This window comes from Gossypium hirsutum, chromosome D04, assembly GCF_007990345.1.
Source record: "Gossypium hirsutum isolate 1008001.06 chromosome D04, Gossypium_hirsutum_v2.1, whole genome shotgun sequence".
Lineage (NCBI taxonomy): Eukaryota > Viridiplantae > Streptophyta > Magnoliopsida > Malvales > Malvaceae > Gossypium > Gossypium hirsutum.
Window position 1 is genome coordinate 52,203,005 of NC_053440.1, and position 15,084 is coordinate 52,218,088.

General features: G+C 34.7%; 2 protein-coding genes across 3 annotated transcripts; one reads left to right on the forward strand and one right to left on the reverse strand.

Moving 5' to 3' along the window:
* The first annotated feature begins 562 nt into the window (after window positions 1-562).
* On the forward strand, window positions 563-4,426 carry LOC107898935 (external alternative NAD(P)H-ubiquinone oxidoreductase B1, mitochondrial). Its single transcript, XM_016824504.2, has 10 exons — window positions 563-778; window positions 1,234-1,510; window positions 1,951-2,157; window positions 2,265-2,515; window positions 2,757-2,976; window positions 3,066-3,170; window positions 3,255-3,518; window positions 3,607-3,728; window positions 3,852-3,971; window positions 4,083-4,426. Exons 1-10 carry the CDS (start codon window positions 684-686, stop codon window positions 4,168-4,170), a joined length of 1,749 nt encoding a protein of 582 aa, XP_016679993.2. The 5' UTR covers window positions 563-683; the 3' UTR covers window positions 4,171-4,426.
* Window positions 4,427-4,465: 39 nt separating this feature from the next.
* LOC107898936 (pentatricopeptide repeat-containing protein At1g11900) lies at window positions 4,466-6,606 on the reverse strand. 2 transcript variants are annotated; one of them, XM_016824506.2, is made up of 4 exons: window positions 6,236-6,592; window positions 5,963-6,119; window positions 4,971-5,827; window positions 4,466-4,782 (listed from the first exon to the last, which is right to left on the reverse strand). In XM_016824506.2, the coding sequence occupies exons 1-3, from the start codon at window positions 6,383-6,385 to the stop codon at window positions 5,091-5,093; spliced, it is 1,044 nt and encodes a 347-aa protein (XP_016679995.1). In that variant the 5' UTR covers window positions 6,386-6,592; the 3' UTR covers window positions 4,466-4,782; window positions 4,971-5,090. The 2 variants fall into 2 exon arrangements, with proteins under 2 accessions (XP_016679995.1, XP_016679994.1); XM_016824505.2 differs by having other exon boundaries at window positions 4,971-6,119; window positions 6,236-6,606.
* Window positions 6,607-15,084: the final 8,478 nt, after the last annotated feature.

The following is a 15,084-nucleotide window of genomic DNA, read 5'->3' on the forward strand; positions in this document are numbered from 1 at the left end:
TCATTTTCATCTTCTACCATTAAATTAGAGTTAAGTAATATTATTTTACACATATTTTAGTCATCTAATTTTAATAAATTTTTATTTTGATCACTCATTTAATTTTTTATAATTAATTTTATTTTTAAAAAGAACTTGGGTTTTTATTGGAAATTAAATTATTTTATAAAAACACATGTTTTTCCTTTTTTTACCAAAAAAAAAACTAAAAATAATTTTAGTGAACAATTGTATAATTTACCTAAAAATTAAACTCATAAAAATTGAGTGAACAATTGTATAATTTACCTAAAAATTAAACCAATAGTTTTGCATTTTCTTAATAATATTTGAGGTGGAAGGTGAGAGTAAAAATATTCAAACTCGTGTCTAACAAGAATTTTAATTATCGTTTTTTATAAATTAAACCTTATTATATGATTTTTTTTTCATTCATCTAGTAGTTGAAAAAAAGCATTTTATAAGAATTAAAACAATAAAATAATTAGTGATTAAAAAAAACTTACCACGTGTAAAGTCAACGTATAGTGAAAAGAAAGCTGATCCAACGCACTGTCGTTTTGCGTCAAACTTAAAACTCTGAAATATCATCTTCACTCCTCTGCTCTTGTAATTGTTCTTGTTTAGACAAAAAAAAAAATACAAGATTTCTTTAAAATATCTCTCTGATTTCCCCATTTAAAATGACAATCCTGTCTTTCTTCACCAGAGCTTCACGGGCTTTCAATGGCTACCCTTCTTCTTCCAAGCTTTTGCTTCTCTGTACTCTCAGTCTCAGGTTCCTCCCCCCCTTTTTTTTTTCTTTTTCTTTCACTTTTTGAGGAAATACCCACTTTTGTTTACTTTTTAGTTCTTTTGGCTTCTGTTTTATTGCTAACAGTAGATTGGGATAGTGAAAAGTGAAATTAGTAAATCTGATAGTACTGTAAAACTTAGGTTTTTTATTTAATAAAATTTTAGTGGAACTGAAGTGTGTATTTTGTTGATCATAATGGGATCAGTAAGTGCTAAGGGTATGCATTGATTTGATACAATTTCAAAAGGGTTGATTTTACTGTAAAATGTTGGTATCTATGGTTAAATATAAAGGGAACTGATTTAGTTCCAGCTGAAAACCATTAGACATTTTGAAGTAAGACTTTGCTTTTCCACTTGTTCTACTGTGTAAATTTTAGATGCAGCATTTGGTTTTACAAGGTAGATTAATTACCTTTTATGTTTGGCTTAGTGCAGTGGTGGAGGTGTTGTGGCTTACTCAGAAGCACAAGTAGATGCTAGCAAAACTAGTGTTCAAGTGAACGAAAAAGATTGCAAGAAAAAGAGAGTGGTGGTTCTTGGAACGGGATGGGCCGGTATTAGTTTCCTTAAAGATCTTGATGTTTCGGCTTATGATGTTCAGGTTGTTTCACCCCGGAATTATTTTGCATTCACCCCATTGTTGCCTAGTGTCACCTGTGGAACGGTTGAAGCACGGAGCATTGTAGAGCCTGTTCGAAACATTATAAAGAAGGTAGATGAAACAAACTAGAGCTGCACAATATATTTTTTTCCTTTTCTCTTTAATTGTTTGGTAGGTGCTAAATGATATACTTGACTGTATATGCATGTAGGTGCATACATAGTTACAGCTTCATGGATGTGTATTATGTATAGGCCTTTCTATGTTGTTTCGTTGAATTGCAATATTTTGATACTTCTTGACTTCCATAATATATAAACTGTTGAATAAGGCATATGGTTTCTTTTCGTGATGAAGCGTTGTAGTTGCTATAATTGTACCAATACTTTTCTAGACCGCATATAGAAAATGGCTTGGAACTGCTGTGAGCCTGTGACCACATTGTAATTGCACCAAGGGGTTAGTTTTGGCGCATTGCTTGCTTAAGTGATCTGAACAATTGTAAGGGAACAGAAATGTTATTCAAAAGAAATTTATATTGTTGATGGCAGAGAAATGGAGAAATACAGTTTTGGGAAGCTGAATGTATGAAGATTGATGCTGCAAACAAGAAACTTTTGTGCCGGTATACTGTGGAAAATAACTTGGTGGGAAATGATGAATTCTCTTTGGAATATGACTATTTGGTTATAGCAGTGGGAGCACAAGTAAATACATTTAACACCCCTGGTGTCCTTGAGAACTGCCACTTTCTGAAGGTAAAGTCATTTTAGTTGTATATATTGTAGTGAAATGGACATTTGATGGCATTCCGGAGCTCATCCTTTTATAAATAAAGTCTTTCCGGGCCCCCACTTGAATGCAGGAAGTCGAGGATGCACAGAAGATACGGAGGACCGTTATTGACTGCTTTGAAAAGGCTGTCCTTCCTGGACTAAGTGAAGAAGAACGAAGGATAAACCTTCATTTTGTAATTGTTGGAGGGGGACCTACTGGTGTGGAGTTTGCAGCAGAGTTGCATGACTTTGTTCAGGAGGATTTGGTCAACTTATATCCTTCGGTTAAAGATATGGTGAAAATAACTGTGATTCAATCAGGGGACCATATTCTGAATATGTAAGAGGATATGATTTTTGATTTTATTTCCACTGTATGGTTTTTGAATTTCAGTGACTGACTGAACTATTCGATTCTGTTTATCTTTCTCTTTTCATTCTCTGTCATATTCTGTGTCTAAACATGTAATGGTACTGGTTTTACATTATTGTTCATGAGGTATTTGTAATGCTGCTTATAAATTGCAATGCAGTTTATAGACAAAATCACAAAGATCTTAGCAGATTTACACTCCCTGCAGGTTTGATGAACGAATAAGTAGTTTCGCTGAGCAAAAATTTCAAAGAGATGGTATCGAAGTTCAAACTGGATCTCGTGTTATTAGTGTTTCCGATAAGGAAATCACTATGAAGCTCAAGGCGAAAGGAGAGATTTGTTCTGTACCTCATGGATTGGTTGTTTGGTCCACTGGTGTTGAGACTCGCCCTTTTGTGAAGGACTTCATGGGGCAAATTGGGCAGGTGTGATACTTTCTTGTCATCAGTTGTTATGTTTGAAATTATTGGTTATGTTGCAGTCAAGTCACATACGATAGGTTTTCACATTTCAGGCTAATAGACGTGTTCTAGCAACCGATGAATGGTTGCGAGTAAAAGGATGTGAAGATGTGTATGCCCTTGGTGATTGCGCCACTATAAATCAGCGTAAAGTCATGGTATTTCCCTTTAATCTTTTGAGTTTAAGTCTGCAAACTTTTGATGAATATTATGGTCTGTAATTTTCCATTATGCTCCTTCAGGAAGATATCGCTGCCATATTTAAGGCTGCAGATAAAGATAACTCTGGTTTCTTAACCGTTGAGGAATTCAAAGATGTTATAGACGATATCCTTGAGAGGTATCCACAAGTGGAACACTATTTGAAGAGCAAGCACCTGAGGGATGTAACTGATCTGATGAAAGATTCCGAGGGGAATGATATAGATGAAGTGGACATTGAAGGATTTAAGCTAGCCCTTTGTCAAGCTGATTCACAAGTGAAGAATCTGCCTGCAACAGCTCAGGTATTTGTCTTTTGGTATACAAGTTGGACTAGGTTGGGTTTGTTAGGTATTGCATAGAGACCACACGATCTCATTGCTTGATCTTTAGGTTGCGGCACAACAAGGTGCATATCTTTCTAAATGCTTCAACCGCAAGTCTAAGTGGAAAGATAATCCTGAAGGCCCACGGCGTTTTAGAGGGTCTGGTCGTCATCAATTCCATCCATTTCAGTATGTGCTCTTAGTTGTTTCCTATGCAAGTAACTAGATGCAATTAAATTTGAATGCATCCATAAATGCTAATGGTTCTTGGACAAATCCTAATTTTAATGTTTTTTTCATTTCAACTGCAAGATACAAACACCTTGGGCAATTTGCTCCTTTAGGAGGGGAGCAAGCAGCTGCTGAGCTGCCTGGGGACTGGGTTTCCATGGGTCGTAGCACACAGTGGCTCTGGTACTCTGTATATGCAAGGTGAAATCCTGGCCATCTTCCTATTGTTTTACATTTACTTGCTTAGCACATGCACGTTACATTGAGGGACATCTTTTGACATGATTAATTTTCTCACTCATTCTGGTTCAGCAAACAAGTGAGCTGGCGTACTCGGGTGTTGGTGGTATCCGATTGGACTCGAAGATTCATTTTCGGAAGAGATTCAAGCCGCATTTGAGGCAGCAACAGAGAACCTTGTAATAATATTTCATTCCATCGTCATTCATATGGTGCTTGCATTGCATCTGTTGTACATGAGTATTACCATCCGTATGGATATTTACGTAAGCTTTAAATCTCTTCATTATGCTGTTTCCTTGTCTTCGTGTATGCTTGTCAATATTTTTTCTTGTAAGATCCATGAAGATAGCACTTTGGGCTATATAATGTAACTTACATTGATCTTCGACTATAAATGATTTGGTATTTCCATATTTTTCATAGGGATCATGAATGACCAATTCACACAGATCTGACGAAGTTTGTATATAGAAGCTCGAACCAAATACATTAATCAAATTGATTTTTTACATAAAATCTTATTCTCTTCTTATCCTATGGCAAAAAGTATTGGATGAAGGCAACCACTTAAAATTGAAGTTAAAAAAATTTGAAGCTCTTTGACCCTAATGTTGCCATGAAGTATGTCGACCATTGGCAAAAAGACAATTAATTTTCTATTACAAGGAAAATGAATGCCATGCTTGAATGCATACTCAGTTCAGCCAATTTACACCATTGTTCATGGTTGAGGCTTGGCCTTGGGCTCTGCTTCTCATGTCAAGAATACCTGAAGGAAAACAACATACATTAGCATAGTTATCGACAATATGCGATGTATGTTACGCTATAAAAGCATACTTTGCATGACGCAAATCCTAGTTATCAATCATTTAACATGGATCACATGTTACATTGCAACCATAAATCATCAATCAAATTTACAGAAGGATGAAGTAGACTACAGAATACACATACCGATATCAACAGTAATGCACTAGGGAACATCCTTGCATCCATATAGTTTGAGCCAAGAAGTACTCATGTTGACAGTAAAAAGGATTCTTTGGAAGTTCAATCCCTGAATCAATTACATAACTACCTACGTTTTCGTTTGAAATCCTTCGAACCAAACAAGTCTGGAGTAGATGAATTCATCTCCTGTGAAATCGACATTGCCAAATCCACCTTTCCTGCTTTCTTCAAAATGTCAACTAGGGATCGATATATGTAGATTGACGGGCGTATCTTCCTCTGTTTCATATCATTAAAGAGTCTTAATGCTTCTCTAGTGTTCCCTGATCGGCCAAATGCCTCAATCATTTCTCTGTAAGTAAGCAAATCTGGTTCAACTCCACTATCATCCATTTCTCTAAAAAACACTAAGCACATATCCAATCTCCCAACCCTCCTCAAATTGTTCAACAATGTATTATAAGTAATAAAATCTGGAACAAAGCCAGCTTCCTTCATGGAAGTAAACTCAAGGACCATTTCATCCACCCGACCAGCACGACCCAAGATATCCAAAATAGTATTATATGTTATTACATTGGGCTTACATCCAAAACCCTTAATCTGATTAAATACCAAAAGAGCCTTCTCTATCTGCCTACATTCACCAAAGGCAAAGATGATTCGATTTATAACAATCATGTTATTCGGGAAAGCTAAATCCGACACTTGCTTGACATATCTAATCAATGCTGTACAGTCATTAGTATCAGCACAAGCCCTTGCAAGGTTAAGATAACAAGTTAAGGTCAAGGGTCCATGAAAAACTAATAAATCTTTGAATATCCGAAACGAAAGGTCAACCTGATTTCTTTCAGCAGCTGCAGCCAAAAGTGTATTATATGCATTGGGGATGAATATATTATTATCACGCAAAGATTGCAGTAATCTAATAGCCGTAGAAAGATTCCCTGCTTTGCAGAGCTTATGAACATAAGCATTACACCTTTCCTTACTTGAATTCGGCGCGTTTCGATAGGTAGCGAGGATTTGGTTCAAGAATTCATCAGCCATTCCTTCATCATCTCGAGCAGCCTGAGTTGCAAGCGAGTTGTAATTTCCGACGATTTTGCTTACAATAGGGCAAAACAGGTGGACACAAGTGAAGTAATTCTGGGATAGAAGCAAAGGCACCGATTACAAGCTAAAAAGAACACTAGAATAGAAATTAATCAATCAAAGACGCATGCGATTGGTTTACAAAGAAAATGGGGCGGATTTTGACTTACATGGGGACGATAATGTGGAATCGATACACGGTTACCTAAACCTCGGACCAGACTGGAACTGAAGATGAAAGTGGTTTTGCATCGAAGGAGAATGTTGAAGCACCTTGAAGCAGCGACCATTGAAATTTTGAAATTTAAGAAAGGATCCATAAATGAATGGTTTTATTCAGTTTTCATTTCCCTTTTGAAGCAAAAGGGAAATGGAGTTTGGGGAGAATGAATAGCGAGGATCAATGCTAGGGTTTCGAATGGGGGTGAAGGACAGAAGATCGCAAGCTTTAGCGATACTGCTAGGTTACAACGTCGAGGAAATCCTGTTTCTAGGAGTCGGTTTTCTTGGTTGTCCATTTTACTTTTATTTTTGTTTACCAAATTCCTTTTTCTCCTTGCCTTTAATTTTCATGGGTAAACTAGCTAGTTGGTCACCCAACTTTTAAGGCGCTTTCGTTTTGGTCACTCAAAATGAAATCCTTTCAATTTAGTCACCCAATTTTTAGGACACTTTCATTTTAGTCACTCAAATGTTGAATCTCGAACGGCGGTTAAATGTATAGGCCATGTCATGTTTGCATTTTCATTTTGGTCATCCAACTTTTAAGTCGCTTTCATTTTGGTCACCCAAAAAATACCTTTTTAAGTATTGATTGAGGTAAAAAAATCAAGGATTAAAGTGAAGTAAAAACTAAAATAATACAAAAAATTGTCAATTGTACTTGTTTATCCCATTGCTAGAAATTCTAAATTTGAATTTTGAAATATAAATTTTTAAATATTAAGATTCAAAATTATAGTAGCAACTCGACTGCGATTATCAATAGATAAAAAATTTTCAAAACAATTTAATTTATTTGTTTTGATGTTTTGAAATTATCTTCAAAAATTATCAATCAAAATTATTGTCTTTAATAGTTGTCTACAAAACCTAAATTTCTTTTGATTATATGATCTTAATCTTCCATACTAAACTAAAAGGAAAGAAAAAACCTTTCAGTTAATTAAATTAATTAATTTTATCTTTCATTCCTAACAAAACTCATAAATTTTGTTTTATCATTTTTTACTCAAACGAAGAACAAGCAATTAATTAATTTTAATATTATAGTAATAAATCGGTTAACGTTATCAATGGGTAAAATTTTTTTAATAATTTATTCAATTTATTTTGATGTTTTGAAATTAAAATTTTAATATTTAAAAAAGAAATTTAGAATTTTGGTAATGGGATAAACAAGTAAAGTATGACAATTTTTGTGTATTGTTTTAGTTTTTTTTATCTTTTTCTCTTAAATCCTTGATTTTCTTTTATCCCAATCAATACTTAAAAAAAATATTTTTTGGTGGCCAAAATGAAAGCGACCTAATAGTTGGGTGACAATTTGTAAGAATTTCGTTTTGGGTGACCAAAATGAAAGTACTTTAAAAATTGAGTGACCAACTAAATAGTTTACTCTTTTTAAAATGTAATTAGCCTTTTGCATTTAAATTTAAAAAAATCCTAACTTCAAAAAGAAAATGAAAAATCCTAGGCAAAAAGTCCAGTTTATTTTATTCTTAGTCAAATTTATTAAATTCTCATTTGGAAAATAATCCAAAAAATTTCTTTTATAGAAAATATTATGAATAATAATAATATGAATAATCAAAGACAAAACATACTAGATGATTATTGATGAATTTATAAATTGATATACAGATGTTATGCTTATAGAATAATCTCAAAAGAGGAGAGAAGATGGATAAACTAATAGTAATCATAGCATTGGAAGAATTTAGAAATATATCATAGATGCATTATCTTGATCAAACCATTGTATCCTAGTCCCTCCATCATTAGACTAATTTGACGATGAACTCCGATCAATCAAAAAACCACTTCCAAGAGCTTTTAAGAGACCCACAACATCAGTGATACACAAAAATATCATGTCTTAGATGATTTATCCTCCTCCTCCTCATCATATTAAATTCCAATTTTACAAACACCATCACCATGCTCTATTATGATGAGGCATTTTGAGAATAGTTCTTCGTAAATCTAGTGGCACCTTTACTTGGCAAATCTCATAGATTCTCCAAAAATTAGAGTGAACAAGATAAAAACCACGAAAGTGTGGACAAAAAACTACGCTAGTATGGACTGAAATTAAAAACAAAAAGAAAAATAAGAGAACACTATTGAAGAAGTTGCGACCAACAACTTGCTCGAAGGTATACGCTAACAAAACAAAATAATTTTAATGGTATTAACAATTAGATTTAATTTTAACTTAATACTTATTGTATCTAACCTCAGTTGTGGCTAAAAGGAGATTAGAGCCTTTGATGATCCAACTAATGGCAAAATGAAGACCTCAACTAGAAGAAGACAAATTGAAAGTAAACCTTGGAGCAAAGATACGAAAGAAACAAGATAGATATGTTCATAGGTCAGGTCATCTATTTAAGTATGAAGGTTTGTCTGAAATTTTGTAGGGCTTGGGTAAATATATTAGGCTTAAAAAACAGGATTGAAAAAATTAGGTCTGTTTAAAATAGGGGTCGGGCCCGTGCTTGAACATTCAAGACTCGAGCATGACCCGACCCCTTTTTTAAGTTTGTAATATATCATATTATGCTATTTTTATATATTATATAATTTATAACACATAAAAATTAAATCTATCTTAATATATAATAGGTAAAAAGACCTCTCTAGTCTCTCAAATTTGAAATTAAGCAAATTAGTCCCTCTAAATGAATTGAAGCAATTTAATCCCTGTTAATTTTAAAAGTGAGAAATTAAGGACAATTAATTACGACTTTAATGCCTTTCGTCAATTGTGCATAATTTTGATTGGTATAATAACAAATTTAACCCTCGATGTTTACATATTTTGTTAATTTGGTCTTGATTCTAAAAAAAAAACAAATTTAGCCTCAACAATTACACATTTGCAAAGATATTGCAGGCTAAATTTGTTAAATCATGACCAAATTGATAGAATGTGTAAATTATGAGAGCTAAATTTATTATTATACCAGTTTGATTTGTGTAAAATTGACGAAAAACATTAACGTTGTAATTAATTATATTTAGTTGCTCACTTTCGAAATTGACAGGGGTTAAATTGCTTTATTTTTTTTAAAAGAGACAAATTTGCTCAATATCAAAATTGAGAGGGACTAGAGAGGTATTTTACGAATATAATACTATAATGTAAACATTAAAAAAATACTAAGATGCCTATATATAAAAATTTAATAATTGGAAAATTAATATTAATTATAAATATTATAAATATTTTTCAAAAAAAATTAAAAATAATATAAGCGGAACTAAAATTGACTTGTATTAACCATTTATAAATATGGGTGAGCGCAAATAAAATTTTAGACCCATATTTTATGTCGGACCGTACAAATATAAAATTTATAAATATCATACTTAAATTCGACTAACCCACCTATGAACACCTCTGACCTAAAGCTAAAAAAAGATTAAACTTAACAAAATTGGTTATCGTTGTATCATAAATAAATAAAAGACATATCCCTCAATTCACCAAAAAAAAAAACCCTTTTAACTTATTCGGTTTAAATAATAATGAAAGAAGCAATGCTAATGGGAGCTTTTCAAACCTCATAACTTACCCCTTTAAATATATTTAGTTAAAATTTTGAAAATGATTTTTAAAAATGAAAATAAAGGTTTTCATTTGTTTAGTTTTAATTTTATTGATATAGTATTTGTATTATTTGGATAATTTAGACAAAAATTAAATGCAGTTATTTGAATGCTTATTTTTTTTAAATAATTTGTTTCAGATAGAAATTTTTAATATATAGTCGATTGAGCCTTAGCTCGATTAGCATCGATATTGTTGTTAGTGTAGAAAGACGTGGGTTTGAGTGCGCTGAAGTGCATTATCCTCTCATTTAAGGGTTGGGGAGAGATTATGGATAGTTCTAAATATTGTATCAAAAAGAGTAAATATGATAAGAACATATAATGATATTTTTAAATTAAGTGATAAGTAACTATTACGAGAGTTCTAATATGAACTGGTTAAATTGTTGAAGTTGTTACAACATTAAAACATTTTTTGTAATTACCAAATTCCTATAAATCATTAATATTTTTACAAAATTACTGAAGTTATTTATAATTGAGTAAATACTGAATCTTGAATAAAATTATTAATTTTTCTACAAAATTATTCAAATCTTTTATAATAGGTTTACAAAGTTACTTATAATTAATTAATTTTGAATCACTTACAAAATCATTAATTATTTTTTTAAAAATTACTTAAATCTCTTATAAAATTCTCTTGAACTAATGGAAAACTCATTTTAAAGATCCTTTCTCATTTATTTCAAAGCTTTTTATTCAAATTTTATATTAAGTAAATATTAAAATTATTATCAATACTTTATCACACACCCTAATTAATATAACATATGCAGTTAAACATGTCCAAAGGTTGGCCTACCTATGTTATATTTGAGTTGATTTGAATTTTAAATGGTATATCCTCCTTATCTTGGTAATTTATGGGAAAAATTGTAATTTATGGGAACTTTCAGGTATATTCTTAATTGATAAAAGTTGAGAGTTGAGTCATAAAATTATGATTTTATATTCAACTCCTTGAAACCTTTACAATGGTATATCATATGCTCAAAATGGTTCAGTAATGAATGAGAAATTGATGCTCAAATTAAGCTACTTATGAATGTTTGTTGAGGAAAAGAAAGCTTAAATCCCACATTAGTTAAATACCAAGTGTGAGATGTGTATATATATATATATGAGAACCCACTTAAAAAGTGATTGAATGATAAAGTTTGGAACTTTACCTGACGTGCAAAGGGGTGTAGGTCCAAACCCGTCGGGGTTGGGCCCCTTGCATGACATAGGCGACGCAAAATGTCAGGCCCAAAATAGGTTTGTGGATATTTTAGCCCAACACGAAATTTAATTTTTCTCAATACATATATACAAAATCTGATTTAAAAGAACACATATATATCCTGATTTTTTATTTGATTCTAATCAATTTGGTTTGATTTTAATTAAATTGATTTAATTGCCCCTTTAAATGTAGATGTTGTCTCCTTATACATAGATAATTCCAAAATTCCTCCACTTTGAATGCCTATAAAAGGAAAAGACTTCTTTAGAATTTTTTGTTCAATCTCACTCTATCACACCGAGATTATTTCTCTAAAAAATTCTTCTCTTTTCTCCCCATATTTTCCAACGTTTCGATGATAGAAAAAGACATCGTTTATTCGTTGACCATTGCAATGGTGCTACTGCTTTGATCATCGTGTTGTTGTATCCTAGGAGACATTAGACCAACGTTTCTCCAAGTACCGTAGGAGCGGCCGAATCTGTCTTAAGGAATTATGTAAAAACATGTCTCAACATCTAGTAAAACTCGTTTCTTATTTTTTATTTCTGGTTTTTGTTATGTTATTTATTGATTTTTCATATCTGATAATTTAAATATAAATTATTCAATTCAATTTATTATATATATATAAACATTTGTTTATTTATATTTATATATATTTTTACTCGCTAACAACAGCTAGAGTGCAACTAAAAACTGAAACTACAAACAAAGTGGACATGAGCCAGGACAATTTTTAAAGAAAATAAATTGAACAAAAACAAAATTGAAGATAGTGTAAACTTATACAAGAACCACAATAGTTTTAAGAGAAAATAGGGTGGATTGAAACTAAAAATTAATGAACAATCGAAGAATACTGTTAAAGAAGCCACAACTAGCAATCAACGTGGAGACTAGTGTCATTGCGAACAAGATCAAGATTTGGCTTCTTACGGAGAGACCAAAAATTTAAACATATCTTATTATTATGAAGGACTTCATTTGCATGGCTGTTTGTTAGTTTGATTAAGAATGACACCATTATAACTGCACACCTCTATTTATTTAGTGGAATAAATTATAAATTATTCACTTACAAACATTCTGACCTTATCTTATTACAATTCATTTAATTTTGGCAAAAAATATAGAGTAATAAAGTGCTTCATTCTTCGACTCTTTTTGCACTAATCAACAGAAGCAAGCAAAATTTGACAACCAAACTGTTGGGAATAGCTCCAATAAATTATTCTGTATATTGAAGGATAAGGATATATAGGAATTTGGGTAAACTTCATAGTTCTTCACGTCTTTTAACATCCTAAATTCCAACCCAACCCACGTACAAGTGTCACGGACTTGGAGTTTTCCCACACATCCGTGCGGCCTTAGGCAGTTTCTTGGCTTAAAAACGCCTAAGTCAGCCTAACTTCCACCAATAATGGATTCAACCGTAAAAACGCCTAAGTCAGCTCAACTCGCAACAATAAAGGATTCAACAGAATTCCCTTAAAGTTTCCATGAAGAACAGCGGAAGAACGAATTAAGAACGATCTTTGAAAGATGAACAAAAGCAAGAACGCTTGAGAGAAAAGTTTGAGTAAATGCTCTCAATTCTTATTCACAAAGAATAATGAAACAATTCAGGAGTGAGTACAAATGAGGGGGAGGCTCTCTATTTATAGTTGAGCTCCCCCAAAACCGATGGCTACAATTAAAAGCTGTATTCAATTAGGACTCTAACTTTACAGAATTAGAAGTTGTGTACAATTAGAACTTCTAAGACTACTTAGTCCTATCTTCATTATCGGGCCCATCAGGCTTCAATGTGACAGGCCTGTCCAACAGCTCTTTGAATCGGGCCAGTTCTCGTAGGCCAAATGATCCCCATCTGAGCAACAGACCTCCATTGGATGCATTTGGTGCGCTTGTCACGGGCTTTGAACTGCGGTCCGTGACATTCTCCCCCACCCATTCTCGCAACGCCCTCGTTGCGACTTCTGAATGGCACTGACTTGATTCGCCTCGGTCTCGTCTCGTCGCCTTAGCCTTTCCCTTTTTTGGGATTCTTGCCTCGGCTTCTGTCGCTTCTTAACTCGAGCCGTCCTGCTCGTCGCATTTACTCTGGTCAACTGTCCCACATGCATCGCTTCTTTTCCTTTAAAGTCTGATGCACCACCTACCTTTCCCATAGGTGGAAGCCTTGTCGATGACTCGGCTAACTCTGATACTTCACTCAACTTGAGCCTCATTGGTCCCAGCTTCACTGTTTTCATCGCAACTTTATCCGCTAAGTTAGATGACAAACTCACCTCTTCCTTGGGTGGAAGCCCCTTCGACGACTCACCAAGCTCAGACGTTGCGTTTCTTTCGACTCCGGCTTGCTTTGGACAGTTCCGCAACTCATGCGGACCACGGCACAAGAAGCACTTAACTTGCTTCTTTTTGCTCCTCTTTGCCCTCTTGGCTTCGGCTTTTCCCTTGCTCGAACCAAGCTTCTTGGGCTCATTGTCTGCTCCATCGTTCCCCTCGATGACAGACTTCTTCGGACACTTCCGCAACCTATGCGGACCATGACACAAGAAGCACTCCACTGGCTTCTTCTCGCTTTCGGCCTCCTTGGCTTCGACACCCCTTGCGCTCGAACCAAGTACCAAGGCCTTACCCACCGGCTTCTCCTTAAGCGCGGATTTCTTCAGACATTTCTTCAACATGTGTGGACCGTCGCAGAGAAAGCATTTTAGCTTGTCCTTTTTTCTCTTGGGTTTCTTCTTCCCAACTCGTGGTTTCCCATTACCACCATTGTCGCCGTTTTCATTGCCATTAACTCTATCTTCCTTGTGATCTATTTCACATACGCCCCTTCCATCGAACTTGGAAGACCCAAGCTTGTCTTTCCCTAGACCAAGCTTCACCACAAACTCAACTACCGTCATGGCTTCCGACAGTTTTTGGACACCTGTTCCACCTCCTGTCTGACCCACGGCTTCAATCCCTTTTAAAAAGCAAGCAATGCTTCTTCATCGGTCACATCTGAAATTTGGAGCATGAGTTCCTTGAACTCTTGAACATACTCCCTCACTGTGCCATGTTGCATTATCTCTTGCAGCTTTGCCCGAGCTTCTTCCTCGGTAAATTCTGGGTAAAACTGTTCCTTCAACTCGCATTGGAACTCTTGCCACGTCCCAATCTCACCTTGCCTTTTATCTGTGGTCCTACCTCGCCACCATAAAAGCGCAATGTCAGTAAGAAACATTGAAGCAGTGTTTACCTTAACCGCATCCTCCATGATGCCTTTGGCACGGAAGTAGTTTTCCATCCTCCACAAGAAATTGTCCACATCACATGCAGACCTTGTCCCCACAAACTCTTTCGGCTTTGGGACATCCTCATTACTGAGTGCTGCATTTGCCACTCCTTTCCCCACGGCTGCTTGACACAAGAACAGCTCTCCCTCGAGCTCCTCTATTCTTGTGCTCAAAGCCTTCGTCGTGGCCATTGTTTCCTCCTTCAAAGCCATCATCATGGCCTCGAGAGCATCATTCCTTTCCGACAGCTTATCCCTGTGTGAATTAAACAACTCGTTTACCTTGTCCATGGTGGAATCAAGAGACATCTTTACATAGTCTCTGGACTGCTCCTCCCAGTTTGTTATGCGATCCTCGACCCCATCGACTGCCTCCTTTACATCCGCCATGGATCCCTCGAGTTTACCCACACGTTCCTCTACTGCCGACATTGTCTCCCTCAAAGACTTCCTCACCCACCTTTGTTCAAACTCTTCTTTCGACATCCCAACGGTGCCTTTGAACCAACAACTCGAATATTACTTGGTTTAAACCTTGGCTCGGATACCACTTGTCACGGACTTGGAGTTTTCCCACACATCCGTGTGGCCTTAGGCAGTTTCTTGGCTTAAAAACGCCTAAGTCAGCCTAACTTCCACCAATAATGGATTCAACCGTAAAA

Excerpts from the sequence above, each read along its gene's own strand:
- LOC107898935 (XM_016824504.2), top strand. The coding sequence starts at position 684 with ATGACAATCCTGTCTTTCTTCACCAGAGCTTCACGGGCTTTCAATGGC. Across the intron at positions 2,158-2,264 it reads AGAACTGCCACTTTCTGAAG|GAAGTCGAGGATGCACAGAA; the intron begins GTAAAGTCATTT and ends ACTTGAATGCAG. Across the intron at positions 2,516-2,756 it reads GGGGACCATATTCTGAATAT|GTTTGATGAACGAATAAGTA; the intron begins GTAAGAGGATAT and ends CACTCCCTGCAG.
- LOC107898936 (XM_016824505.2), bottom strand. The coding sequence starts at position 6,385 with ATGGATCCTTTCTTAAATTTCAAAATTTCAATGGTCGCTGCTTCAAGG. Across the intron at positions 6,120-6,235 it reads TTCCACATTATCGTCCCCAT|AATTACTTCACTTGTGTCCA; the intron begins GTAAGTCAAAAT and ends CTTCTATCCCAG.